Here is a 13318-nt window from a genome sequence, read left to right as displayed (position 1 = left end):
AGCAGCCCCTCAGTAGGAGGGTGTCTGCCATGAGGACCACGAAATCGAGCCCACTGCCTAAAGAACATCCTGCCACACCCCCCGTGGCTGCAGCTGGCCACCCACTCTGCCTACACAATTACAGAGGGAGGAAAAAGAACAAACAGAATAGGATGGAAGGATTTCAAAGGTGGAATGCCATTTCGGATGGATGCATTAAATCTGCCTCCACGAGACTTCCAGTGGCTCCAAACACTGAGAATAACCACAACGAGAAAGATAACAGGAAGCAGAGCCGAGTTTCATTCTACCCCAAACTGGCTTTCCTACAGGAAGACATCGGTGATAAGAAAGAGGGCCGTCTCCCAGGCAAAGGGGACTTGCCACTTGGGATTCCTGACATAATCCTTTGCCTCCTGAAAGGGTGTCTTTCTGAGAGATACAGGCAGCCAGACGCACGCCACCAACCTTTCGGACAGTGTGGTCTTCACACTGTTGGTTCGCACAAAGGGAGCCAGGGAGTCGTCCTTAGAGGAGGCGAGGAGGCCCGAGGAGGAGTTGTGGCTCGGCCCCCCTCCGCTGCTGAGGGAGATGTCGATGGACTCACAGCTGGTGTGCAGGCTGCTGACGGACTGGAAGCCCTTGCTAACTGCTGAGGAGCTGCTGGCGTTGGTGCCCCAGGTGAGGCTGTTGGAGGGGCCTGAGTGTGCTGAGCTGGGGCTGGAGGCTAGCGGAGACGGGTTGATGTCCACATTCTTACTGTAGAGCGGACTGCTGCTCCCGCTGCTCAGGGCGCCGCTGCCCGAGGGGGACTCTAAGTTACCTGGCTGGGTCAAGGTGGCATGAGGATTGGAGAGGACCACCGCGTTTTTCATGTTTTCAGCTGTGGCCATGGGCACTTGCTTGCTAGGCTTCCCACCAAAGAGTCTGTGAAGAGACAAAGGGTTGTTTGGGTTGAACACCCAGAGCCAAGGGGCTGCGAGCTACTGGAGTCGGGGGCACAGGGACAGGAGCCTGGGAGTCCCTGGGGGAGGGCACCGTCGTTTCTACTGAAATGGCTCCAGGCATCCAGGGGACAGGCCGCGGGGCTCGGTGCATCACACGAGTCTAGCCTCCAGTCCTACAGGACTATGCATGCTCATCCAAGATCTCACTTCCCTTTCTTTCCAAGGGTAGCTGGAAAACTGCCCTGGCCCGGGAAACATCTAGAAGGAAAAGAGCTGCCTTCATCATCTTTGCATCCACGACCCCAGGGCAGTTTAACTCCGGGGACTTGGCCGATTAGATCTCTAAGCACAGCATGCAGAGTCAAGAACCTGAGTCTAGATCTGGATGGGGCCCGGGGAAAGCATCTTCACAGGCGAGCCCCGTCTGAAAGATGTGCTCTGAGGGCCGGAGTGCTAGCACCACAGAAACCTTGCCGAGTTCACAGGGCGCTAGACCAGACTCTCAGTGTGAACTGTGTCTCTGTGACAGACACATAGAAATGCCGTTCCATGTCACCCCCCTGCTGGTGACCAAAACAGTGCTGTTAGAACACAGGCAATGGCACACACGTCTCCCTCTCCCATTGGCGGAGGGATACCTGGTAGAGGGGCAGAGTTGCTTTAAGTCAGGGGGACGGTACACGCTCCAGTAACGCAAGTAATTCCATCCACTCAAAGTCTGCCTTTCCCCAAGCTCCTCAGTGCGGTGAGTTTGATCTCTGTTTTCTCCAAACAGTTCTTACAATTCTCAATTATTGTGAAAACAAACAACCGACAGACCATATAACCAGTCCTCCCTACAATATCTGGTGACAGATGAGAAACACTTTGGCCTGGTGACCATCAGAGAATGAAATATCTGACTGCACAATCGTGGCTTTAGGATGCTTACACACTTCCAGCAATGGGGACCTCACTATGTCAAGGCGTGGCTCATCCCAGGGCCAAGCACTTCCAACAAGAAAACCAAAATAGGATCCATCTTCACGTTTGCTCATTGCTCCTGATCCCGCCCTGTGTAACTACACAGAAGAAGGCTGCGTTTTCCTTGAAGAGAGTTATCACACTCCACCTAAGGCCTACCTTCTCCAAACCAAGGCACAATGAGAGCCCTGAGAGCGCCTTCAGGAGTTAGTAAACAATGAAACTGCCAGGCATTGGCTAAAAGGTGTTCTGTGTTGAACCTAAGAAGCTGCTGCATTCTCAAGCATTCTATTACACTAGCCTAAGGGTCTAGTAAAATGCCTTTGTAGTCACTAAAGGAAATCTATAATACCAAAGAGCGAATATTACATAGAATACTTGAGGCAAGAAGCAGAGAAAAATTTCATTTACAAGGCAATCTGTTAAAAGAACAAAGAGCAGCCCAATAGGACCTTCCCCTGGAAAAAAAAAAGTAATCATTACTGAAATTCTAATAATCAAGTCTAGACAAAGAACTGAGCTGCCTCATTATACCTTTCATGTGGAATGCTGCTTCTGAAGTCTCTTCAAACATTCCGATCCATCCCCAAATATGTACATGTGCACATAATTTTTGTTTTTTTCACTGCTCGGTTTTCTGTCCTTGAGACTTACTCTTTCCTACGACAAGAAATTCCCTGGGAAGGTAGAATAAGCCCTGTCCTATGCATATGCAGTTTGAGGATGGTCCAGTGGACATGGATATTATAAGGAGATACTATGAACAGGCAACAACTGCACACTTTTAAAAGAAAGTTTAAGAAAAAACAGAAAATCATATTTTCATGCAAAAATTTCCATCCAGGGTGGAAATGTGAGAAAATGTCTTATTCCTATTACCTTAAAAGGCAATAGGAAACCAATTTCTCCTTTTTAGAAACACTTCTGCTTTAAGAGGCTTTTTAAATTTTTATTTCAAGGAAACTAAAATTTCAGAGACTAATGCGGAATTATACATGCAGTTATAAATAAGTATGCGGAGAATATTGGACTATTTGAGTGAAGGATCTGGCCAAGATCACTGTCTAGCATAATGATGAGGAATCTCAGCCACAGAATTAACAAGACAAGAACTTTCTGCTTCCCTGAGCTACCCATCCAGATATGGATGGTAGCTAACTTTTATTGAGTACTTACTAGGGGTCAGTATTGCTACACAAGATTAATCTCCACAAGAACTCTCAGGTGGGTATTGGTACCCCCATTTTACAGATGAGAAAACTGAGGCATAACTGCTAAGAAAGCTTATGTGGCGGCTAATTAAGGTGAACCCAAGATTTGAACCCAGGATGATTGATTGCAGGGGCTTATGATTTTCAACCTAACATAGAAAAATAATTGACTGCAAAGCTGCTGGAAGCATCTGACCAAACAAGTTTATCCTAGGACTGATAAAGTGGAGAAAACAGAGGTTGCTTTAACTGAGAAACAGGAAATTATGAATCCAGGACACCATTCCATATATTCCAGTTCTGCTCAGGGCCACTTCCCCACCTACCTGCGGAGTGTGGGAGAGGCCACGTCAGGGTACTTGGTGCCCGGCTGGAGAGTGGCCTGAGCCGCACTGGACACAGGCTGGGCTGCTGGGTTCACCTTCACTGAGTTACAGGAAGCCACGCTCTCACTGTCAGATGAGATGCCTTTCTCTTTGTCCGTCTGGTTGACCAGACCCGGCAGAGAGCTGCCCAGGGCCGTTTTGCAAGGCTCCCTCAGCTTGGGCACCGGCAGGCCTGCGGACTTGCTGCTGATGTTGGAATCGATGCTGCTGGTACTAGATCTGTTCCCAGCCCCGTTGCGGCTGGTGGACTTACTGGGCCGTGGCAAACTCCGGTACTGCAAGTTTGTCCGGGAGCTGAGGGACAGGTACCCGTCGTCCTGGTTCTGAGCCCCGTCCATGCTCGTCTTCCGGCCAGTGGACCGACCCACAAGCGCCGATGACTTTGGGATTTTGCCCAGGGTGGCTGACCTGCTGGTGACAGTGGCTCCACTGGCTGTGATCATGGCCAGACCGGCGGCCGAGCCACTCTGCTTCTTGAACCCAAAGCTGTTGGCATTGGCAGTGGGCGTCCTGGCGCTGCCGGGGAGGGGCTTTTTGGATTCGTCCCCACTGCTGCGGCCAGCGTCGGACGGGGAGCGCTTCACCTGGGAGGCTTTGGGAGAGAGCCTTCCTTTCTCGGACACCTTTGCATCGTCAGTTTTTCCTGAGAGAGAAATTGGCAAAGTTAACCTGCAAACCGAGAAGCCAGCTCATCAGCTCAGTCTGTTTAAAATCCTCCCCTTCTTCAAAGAACCGGCTCACTTTCCTCTTGGGGAGAGCAGCGCCTTGGGAGGCAGAAGACAGCTTTTTAGAAAGACAATCTAGTCTACCACTGTCACTGGGAGCCTTTTAGGAGATGTCAGAGATTCTACTCACTTGCAAAGCATCTGAATTTACCCAGAGCAAAGCCAAGCCAGCCAATCACCGCTGTGTCTGGAGAAGAGACCCTGACTTTTACTGAACTTTCTCCCTCTGTCCATTAAAACGATGTTCCTAACACTTCCAGGAGGCACTCCTGACTTCCTGCAAAAACACTTCCCCCGTTTACACACACCCTTCAGTCATGGACAATATCAACTCCACATACCAACAGTTTATAAACACTTGACCGTGTGCCCTTGGGGGTTAGCTCCTGCCCAGCACACGGTCACACTCGTTCACTGTGGCCTCAGCCAGGAAACCATCTGCAGAGTTAAGCCCTCACACTCACATATTTCCATCTGGAAAGAGGAAGAGCTGTGAACCTGTTTGAAAGAGGATTATTAGCAGAGTCTACACCAGTGATGGCGAACCTATGACACGCGTGCCAGAGGTGACACGCGTGCCAGAGGTGACACGTGAACTCATTCTTTTGGTTGATTTTTCTTTGTTAAATGGCATTTAAATATATAAAATAAATATCAAAAATATAAGTCTTTGTTTTACTATGGTGGCAAATATCAAAAAATTTCTATATGTGACACGGCACCAGAGTTAAGTTAGGGTTTTTCAAAATGCTGACACGCCGAGCTCAAAAGGTTCTCCATCACTGGCCTACACCCAGAGAACAAATACCTGAGCATGTACAGGGACTTAAAACCACACACACAATTCCTTGCTAGAGTGACTGCGGTTTTGGTTTTCAAACTGACACCTGTGGATGCCAGACAGCGTCTGCCTCTCACTCACCGGTTCCCGGCGTCTTGAGCGTGCCCGCCGGGGCAGCCGGCTTCGTCCTCGGCATGGTGATGCCCACCTGGGCGGTCATGCCTCGCCGCCACGAGCCTGTCTGGGAGATGACGGGGTTCTTCTTGCCCGACGTGCTTTTGTCAGACTCATCAGACACGTCCGAGGGATTCCGCCGCCACTTGGACCCCGGCTCCATCTTTATGCCGCTGTCTGACCCTCCGTCGGACTTCTTGACATCATCGCCCGACCAGAGGGAGTTCCTCTCCACCTGCGAGTGCTTCTCCGCGTCGGTCTGTGGGTGAGACTCCGAGTTAGTCCCTCCCAAGCCCCAGGTTAGAGAGACCCTCACCACAGAGCAGAGATGCCAGTACACAGGACTAATTAAGGGGAGAATAGTAACCCCTTGAAAATGATCGGGCCTTGGTACTCTGGCTATCTTATTAGAAAGCTGATTTTTGGGGTCCAAGGAAAGTAAAGAATGCAAATGTCCTACAGGGATGTGAGGAAGGAGAGTACAAGGAGCCAGAAGATCACGAGGGAAAGAGCCCCATAGAGAGCCGCGAGCAGACGGAGATGTGGCGAGAATTCAGCCACCAGCTCTGCCACTTGGCGACAGACCTCCTCTCAGTGGGGCAGCCTGATCTCTAGCCAGCATCCAGCCTCCTGGCTGTTTCCCTTTGTTCTGCCGGCTCCCTATCACTCCCCTGGCAGCGAGAGCTTTGAAGCTCGTGAAGCGCCTGCCTGCCTAACGCTCTGAGCCAGTGAGTGAGCAGGCAAGGGTGGCTGCTACTTCTACAGGGAGGGAGAGGGGCTGAGAGGAAACACATCCTCCAAAGCCATTCCCCCCAAGCTCACAGCCGGCGGAGCCTGCTCCTATCCCAGCTCCGTGTCTGTGCCCCATCGCTTTGCTCCTCCTGTGGGATTCTCAGACCGGGGATATGATTCGCCAGCTTTCTTTGGAAGAGCCCTGACCTGCTGGCATGGAACCCAGGAGGGGGCAGAAGTGTGATGTCAATGATTCACTGGGTGAAAAGGCAGGAGCTAACCAGATCGCCTTGGGGGCCTCCCTCAGGGTGGGGCCAGGCCAAGGAGATGCCGGTGGGAGAAGCCATGCAGAGAATGGGGACGGGAGGTCAGCCACACTTTGGGGGGGGGAGGGGGGCATATTAAGACAGAAGTCCCAGAGAGTGGGCACCATCAGCAAGGCAGGAAATCAAAATGATCACCTGGCCAGAATCTGGTCTAATGCCTGGGATCCAAGAGTACACCTTCCTCCACAAAATACACTGGCTGGGAGGGATAAAGTGTAAATACAGACGAGCAGCCCACACTCAGTCGTCTCTCCATCACCACCATGGACTCCTCTCTCTCAACCCCTTCACCCCCTATGAATTCCACTCATCCACGACAGCCACATGACGAGTGCGTTCGGTCATTCCTCAGCACATACTGAGTTCCTGCTGCTGGTACCAGGCACCAGAGACATGAAGAGGGTGAAAACCTCTCCACCTTTGGGAACCCCGCTGTGGCGAGGGACAGAGGGAGACTTCCGCCCTGAGCACAGAGCAGGAGCTCCCAGGAGGCTGGGTGAGGAAAGGTGCGAACAGGCGAACACAGGCCTTCCAAGCCACTGCGCGCTGTAACAAAAAGATGTCATCTGATCCCGGCGATCACCTGGTGCAATAGGGTAAGTAGGTAAGGAGTGCTGTCTTCATCTCAGTTTTACAGGTGCATGGAAACTAAAGCCACGCACGCCCTGTCCCCCCACGCTCCTTCCTCGGAACAATTCCAGGATACCCATTCAACCAGGATCTCAGTGCCCGCTGCTTGCAGGCACCCACCGCGCAGGGCCTGAGGATCTGTGGGTAAGACTGGTTCCACACTCCTGGAGCATACAATCCAGTGAAAGAGGCAGAGATTGCACAAATAACACAAGCAAATGACTAGTTGTGAATTATGAAGGCTGTTATAAGGATAAAGGTGTCTGAGAGAGAAATACAGGCATTGTCGTAATTTAGATTACGAGAGCAGGGACAATGTTCAGGTAAGGCCTGTCTGAAGAAGTGCCCTAAAGAATGAAAAGAAACTTGCTAAGAGAAGAGTTTAGGGAAGAGCATGAGCAAAGGCCCTGGGCATGAAAGTGTGGCTCAGGAAGCATTCACCTAAAATGTTTGCCCAGGGCCACTCCCTCCCAGGCAAGCTCTGGGGCACTGGGAATACTACAATGACCAAGGTCAAGTACAAATCATTGCTATCTTGTTCAGATACCTTGTAACACTTTCCAATATATTTTAAGAGGTACCGAAAGCTTAGCATGTACCCCATCCTGGGGTTCTGCATTCGTTCTTTTAATAGTCATTCCTATGCCCTATTTCCCCTAATAAAATTGTAGCAGTAACAGTAACAACACATTTTATTAAGCACGGACTGTGTGTTGGGCACTGGGCTAAGGTGCTTTACATGTGTCATTTAATTTAATCCTCACCAAAAATCTCTGAGGAAGTTACAGTTCGGTCTCAGCTTGACATAAGACAGTTGAGGCGCAGAGTGGAAACGTGTCCAGGATGACACAGTGAGGAAGTGGAGGTGCAAGGATTGATTCCACAGAGTCCACGTTCTATGCCTTTATGCCACTGCCTTCCTGGAGAACAAGCCCAAGGACACGAGGCATTTCTGCTTGCCCAGCGGCTCCTAACACCATCCCAGCACGCAGTGGATTCTCTTTCCATACTGGCTCGCTGGTTGTTCCCCAGCCCCGCCCCCTGAGAAGCTCCAGCCTAGCCTCTCGGGTGGGACCCCCCAGAACCCCGATTCTGCCAGTGGCACAGAGAGTGCTCGTAGCCCTGGCTCAGGGCTGTGGCTAGAGTCCCCCTCTGTAAAGAACGATCACCCCATCACCACACCCTCACAACTTGGGCCTGGCGGCAGCCTCCCCCACACTGCTCTGCACACTGGGCGTCTGCCTGGGACACTGCTGCCTTCAAGTTCCTATCTGCTTAGCAAGCCCTCCCTGAGCCATAGGCCAGACCGTCTGGTGGCTCCACTAGGGATCAAAAGATGAAACGGTCCCAGCCTTTCTGTTTCCAAGGCTTCCAACACAAGCCAGCTGTATCCCCACCCCTAACCCCCCCGCCCCCCCAGCCCCGGCCCCAACTTCTCGATGCCTTTGTCAGCTGTTCCCATCTCAAATGGCACCTAATGTTGGAAGGATTTTCCTATGGCCCCTACCTGGAAGTCCATTTAGTCACTCAACATCCAGGTGGGGAAACAGCCATACAGGAGAGGGGAGAGGCCTGAAGACTGGAGAGTTCGTGACCCAGGGCCCACAGCAGGGAGGCCGATCCTCAGACTGACAGAGGGGAACCAAGGTGGGGCTGAGCAGCGAAGGCGGGGCTGGGGGGGGGGGGCTGCGGGGAGGCCCAGGGCACAATGGGAGGGGAGCACATGGGCTGGAGTCGGGCAGACTTAAGGTTCAAGGACTGGATGCTGCCACTCCTTTGCTTACCTTCCCCAAGATCATTACCTTGCATATAAAACGGGGAAGTAATCCAGAGGAAATTAAGAAAGAAACAAGATAACTCTGAGCAGCTACCGAGAGCCAGGCACCGAGCGAGAGAGGTCAGATAAAGCGTTTCCAGGGCACCCCCACTCTCGCCCTGCAGGATGGATCTATTTACTGTCATTTCATGGGAGAGGAGCAGAGGCTTGGAGAGGTTGGTTAGCTTGTCCAAGGATGTCCACACTTTTTCCCTGACCCACAACCTGGTCTGGCTGCCCAGCTCTCCCGGAGGAAGTCAGTCAAGGGGCTGTGGCACCTCGGCGGGGAGTGTCTGCCCAGGCGCTGAGAAGCAGCACACGATGCCCGAGGCGGATACCTGGGCATGGGTGCCTCGGCAGCGCACACTCAGGGCTCAACATCCTGGAGGAAAAGTCACTTAGACAGGGCCTCCACCTGCCAGGATCACTCCTCCCCATGCGCCTCCTGCTCTTCCAGCAGCTAAATGAGGCTGATCTCAAGCTTTCCAGACCACACCGTCCTGTTCCTTAGATGTCCTTCCTCTTAGCTATTCCTCAGAGGCTTTTGAACCTGAAAACCTAGGGTAACCTGCTTTCCCTGGGACACGCTGAGCTGCTTCTCCCTGACTCTCCCCGCCTTGCCTGGGACACTGTGCTGCCCACCCACCCAGGGAACCAGTATGTGCAGAACCGGAGTGAGCCCTGGGGAAGGCCGGCCAGGCACATCTGCCCACTGCCTGCTGCTGAGGGGGAGGAGTAATGGCCCTTCGCATCCCCCCGAGTGGTGCAGAGAGGATGGGGAGGCTGTATCTACATGGATTCAAATATTTGGAAATGCTCCCTGGGCAGGAACAAAGGGGTGCCACTAAAAACCCACTTACAGAGACCATTGCAATAGGAATCTTAGTAACTATTGGTGCTTTATTGGTGCAAGTCGGTGCTTTATTTCAATTCCTATTTGCTGGGCTTTTATTTAAATACTAGAGGCCTGGTGCACAAAATTTGTGCACAGCAGGGGGGGGGGGGCGCGGGCGTGTCTCAGCCCGGCCTGCACCCTCTCTAATCCAGGACCCTTTGGACGACATCCTTCTCACAATCTGGGACCGCTGGCACCTAACCGCTCGCCTGCCGGCCTGCTCGATTGTCCCAAACCACCTCTGCCTGTCAGCCTGATGCCTCTAACTGCTCCCCTGCCAGCCTGATCACCCCTAACTGCCTCTGCCTCGGCCTCTGCCACTTTGGCTTTGTCCAGAAGGACATCCAGTCTAATTAGCATATTATCCTTTTATTAGTATAGATTTTAAACACAGGTCATTTTAAGCAAAAACAACCCAGTGGATATTAAACCCTTTATTTATTTATATTTTTAATTTTTTTATAAAAATATATTTTATTGATTTTTTACAGAGAGGAAGGGAGAGGGATAGAGAGTTAGAAACATCGATGAGAAAGAAACATCAATCAGCTGCCTCCTGCACACCCCCTACTGGGGATGTGCCTGCAACCAAGGTACATGCCCTTGGCCGGAATCGAACCCGGGACCCTTCAGTCTGCAGGTCAACACTCTATCCACTGAGCCAAACTGGTTAGGGCAAGGATATTAAACCCTTTAAGTCCCTTGTAATTAACTCTCTGATCATGATCAAGGGTCATGTATTTTTGAACCTGTTCTGATGTGACCTGAGCTCGATGAAAGCAAAAAGCCGGTCACAGAGGGGAGGGGCCTGGCATGAACTGGATTCAAGTGCACCTGACAGGAAAGCATTTGTGGGTCCCAGATGCTAACTCTGTGTTGCTGTGGAAAATAGATTCCACCCCGGCTTTGTGCAGAGGGAACACAGACCAGGAGCTTCCTCCAACAGTGTTTTGCTGCTTAGTGTGCGTCTTAGGAGCAAGCCTGTTCCCAGCTGGCGAGTAAATAAAAGAGAAACTACTGATTTCCTGATCCTCCCTGCCTCTCTCCCTCCTTCAGTCCCCTCCTCTCTGCCTCCCTCCCTCTCTCCTCTCAAGTATCTCCCACAGCCTGCCTGCCCCTGAATGCAGACACCCGGGGGTCAATTCCTTGGTTCTCCATTTTAGTATCTAAGGATGTGTGGAAGCGGTTTTTATTTATGTTACGTATGTTATGAAATTAGGATGAATATCAAAGAAAAAACTGGTGTCCACAAGGAAAGGAGAACCAGGGGACACTGTGACGTTTGGCAAGTGGAGGCGGGAGGGACACAGGTGGTCTGGGAGCTTGTAACATGTCTAATCACTGATTGAACAGTGATCACTCTGGGGCAGTGACTTAGGGTTTTTTTTTTTTTTGAGGTGTAAGAGTCATATAATGAAGTTTGAAATCGTAAGTATACAGCTTGAATAAATTTTATCAGTTTAACTTACATAACTACCGCTCAGAAATCAAGCTACAGAAAGAACATTATCAGCACCCCCAAATCTTTGTGCCTCTTTCATCTGGATAGTTCCCCCCACCCCTGCTAACAACCACTAAAACCCATCCTCACTCTCCAACAATAATTAGAAATTCTGGCTAAACTGAAAACTCAAGAAGTCACAGGCAAACTACTTAGAGCAGCGGTTCTCAACCTGTGGGTCACGACCCCTTTGGGGGTTGAACGACCCTTTCACAGGGATCGCCTAAATACATCCCACATATCAGATATTTACATTAAGAGTCATAACAGTATGCCGAAACCGGTTTGGCTCAGTGGATAGAGCGTCGGCCTGCGGACTGAAAGGTCCCAGGTTCGATTCCGGTCAAGGGCATGTACCTGGGTTGCGGGCATATCCCCAGTAGGAGATGTGCAGGAGGCAGCTGATCGATGTTTCTCTCTCATCGATGTTTCTAACTCTCTATCTCTCTCCCTTCCTCTCTGTAAAAAATCAATAAAATATATTTAAGAAAAAAAAAAAAGAGTCATAACAGTAGCAAAATTATAATTATGAAGTAGCAACGAAAATAATTTTATGGTTGGGGGTCACCACAACATGAGGAACTGTATTAAAGGGCATTAGGAAGGTTGAGAGCCACAGACTTAGAGCCTACACCTAATACATGGCATCAGGCAGTGAACACTCCTTTCTGTGGGGCCGAATTACTCCCACACTCTGACGCATCTGCAAAGAAAAGATGCCTTTGAGAGCAAAGAGATTCCAAAGCAGTCCCTATCTGTACAGAGTGAGAAATGCCGAGAAAGAAAGCAGATGAGGAAGGGAGTGAACAGACACGGAAGGGAGTGAGCGGAGAGGGCAGGTCAGCTCTGCCCTCCCAAGGTCCCTCTGGGAGACTCTGTCGGGATCAGACCTTCCACGGGTTCCCCAGAGGCAGCGGCTGCGGGTGAGGAGACCCATCATGGAAAAGATTACAGCCCCCATGTGCCAGGGCCATGACTGACCAGACCTTGTGCTGCTCAGGCCCACCTTGGGGACCAGGCGTGAGGATGGCACTTGGCTTTGCACTAGTGAAATGGGCCGACTAGGCCCAAACCCTCCCTCCGACCACTCAGGAATGCGATGAGGGTGAGTGAATGGACCCCTGGGAAACTGCTTGCAAAGCACATACAAGGTGGCACTGTATTCAAAACAGAACAGCTGAGCGTGTCAGGTAGGGGTTGAAAATGTAAGTTCTCAGAGTGAGGCAGCTGTGCACCCTGGGGCCTGGGTGCAGGGCCGGAGGGGGGGACACCTGGGCATCGCTGATGGTTGCCATTGGAGAACCTAGTTTCAAAGAGGTAATATCTTCTGATTTTTTTTCCAAGAGAAAAGTTGTGTTAAAATAACACAATTTATAAAATTTGACATGGAATTCAGTTTCAAAGAAAAATAATACCGTGGGCCCAATAAACCACATCGTCAGGAGGATGTGACCTACACCCGGACAGTGCCCAAGCTCTGGTCGGGGCGTCCTGGTCCTCCCATCCGGGGCTTTCAATCTTTGTTCCCACCTCATCGTTCTCAAGGGATCAGACACATGCCTGTGGACGGCTAAGAGGGGACACACACTCCAGGTTAAGCATGGCCACTGAGTCAGCGTCCTATCGTTTTAAAAACAGATTATGAAACTGAGGTCCAGGAAGGAAACATGATTTACCAAGGCCACCACAGTGAGAGTGGTGAGGTCTCCCCACTCCCATTTCCAGTGCCCTGAGCCTGACCCCCGCCCCTGCAGGCAGAGGCCACCGTTGGGGGACCAATACACAGGCAGTGAGCAGGAGATTGAGCCCTGTCTCATGAACCTGGGGATTCTGCTCACCCCTGATGGCCCCCTGGGCCCACAAGACCAAGGCTTTCTGCTGGCAGGGCCTTTGGGGGATCTTGGGGGTGGGGAACCTGGTCCTTACCTGCACATCCAGGTTTTTGCGAGAAGAGGCAGGTGTGTTGGCATAGGAGCTGATGGAGGAGCTGGTGTTGATGTCATCAGTGCTGAGGTTGTCTATGGTGTCGCTGATCCCGCTGCTGACGGAGCTGCTGTCATCCCAGCTGCCAAGACAAACACATACTGAGCATCAGAACCTCCCGCTGGGCCAGCTCAGGCTGCCGGTGCCAACATACGCACACCATCCCCAGGCTCCCTTCGCCAGCTCAGGCTGCCAGTGCCAACATACGCACACCATCCCCGAGGCTCCATGTGTCATGAAGCCCCAGACAAAGCTCTTTGCTTCTGACG

At 51.4% G+C, this 13318-nt stretch overlaps 1 protein-coding gene across 6 annotated transcripts in view; it reads right to left on the bottom strand.

The window, feature by feature from the left end:
- Positions 1-13318, bottom strand: part of NAV2 (neuron navigator 2) — a 365169-nt gene that overhangs the window by 55666 nt on the left and 296185 nt on the right. For all 6 annotated transcript variants that reach the window (XM_036325651.1, XM_036325652.1, XM_036325653.1 and 3 more), the window contains 4 exons: positions 12993-13131; positions 5134-5425; positions 3427-4129; positions 448-906 (listed from right to left, as the gene is read on the bottom strand). In XM_036325651.1, coding sequence (XP_036181544.1) covers positions 448-906; positions 3427-4129; positions 5134-5425; positions 12993-13131 — 1593 coding nt within the window. The remainder of the gene's footprint in view (positions 1-447; positions 907-3426; positions 4130-5133; positions 5426-12992; positions 13132-13318) is intronic.

Source organism: Myotis myotis, unplaced genomic scaffold (assembly GCF_014108235.1).
Source record: "Myotis myotis isolate mMyoMyo1 unplaced genomic scaffold, mMyoMyo1.p scaffold_m19_p_10, whole genome shotgun sequence".
Taxonomy (NCBI): domain Eukaryota; kingdom Metazoa; phylum Chordata; class Mammalia; order Chiroptera; family Vespertilionidae; genus Myotis; species Myotis myotis.
The sequence above is the reverse complement of the archived record's forward strand: the minus strand, read 5'-3'. Positions and strand labels throughout refer to the sequence as shown.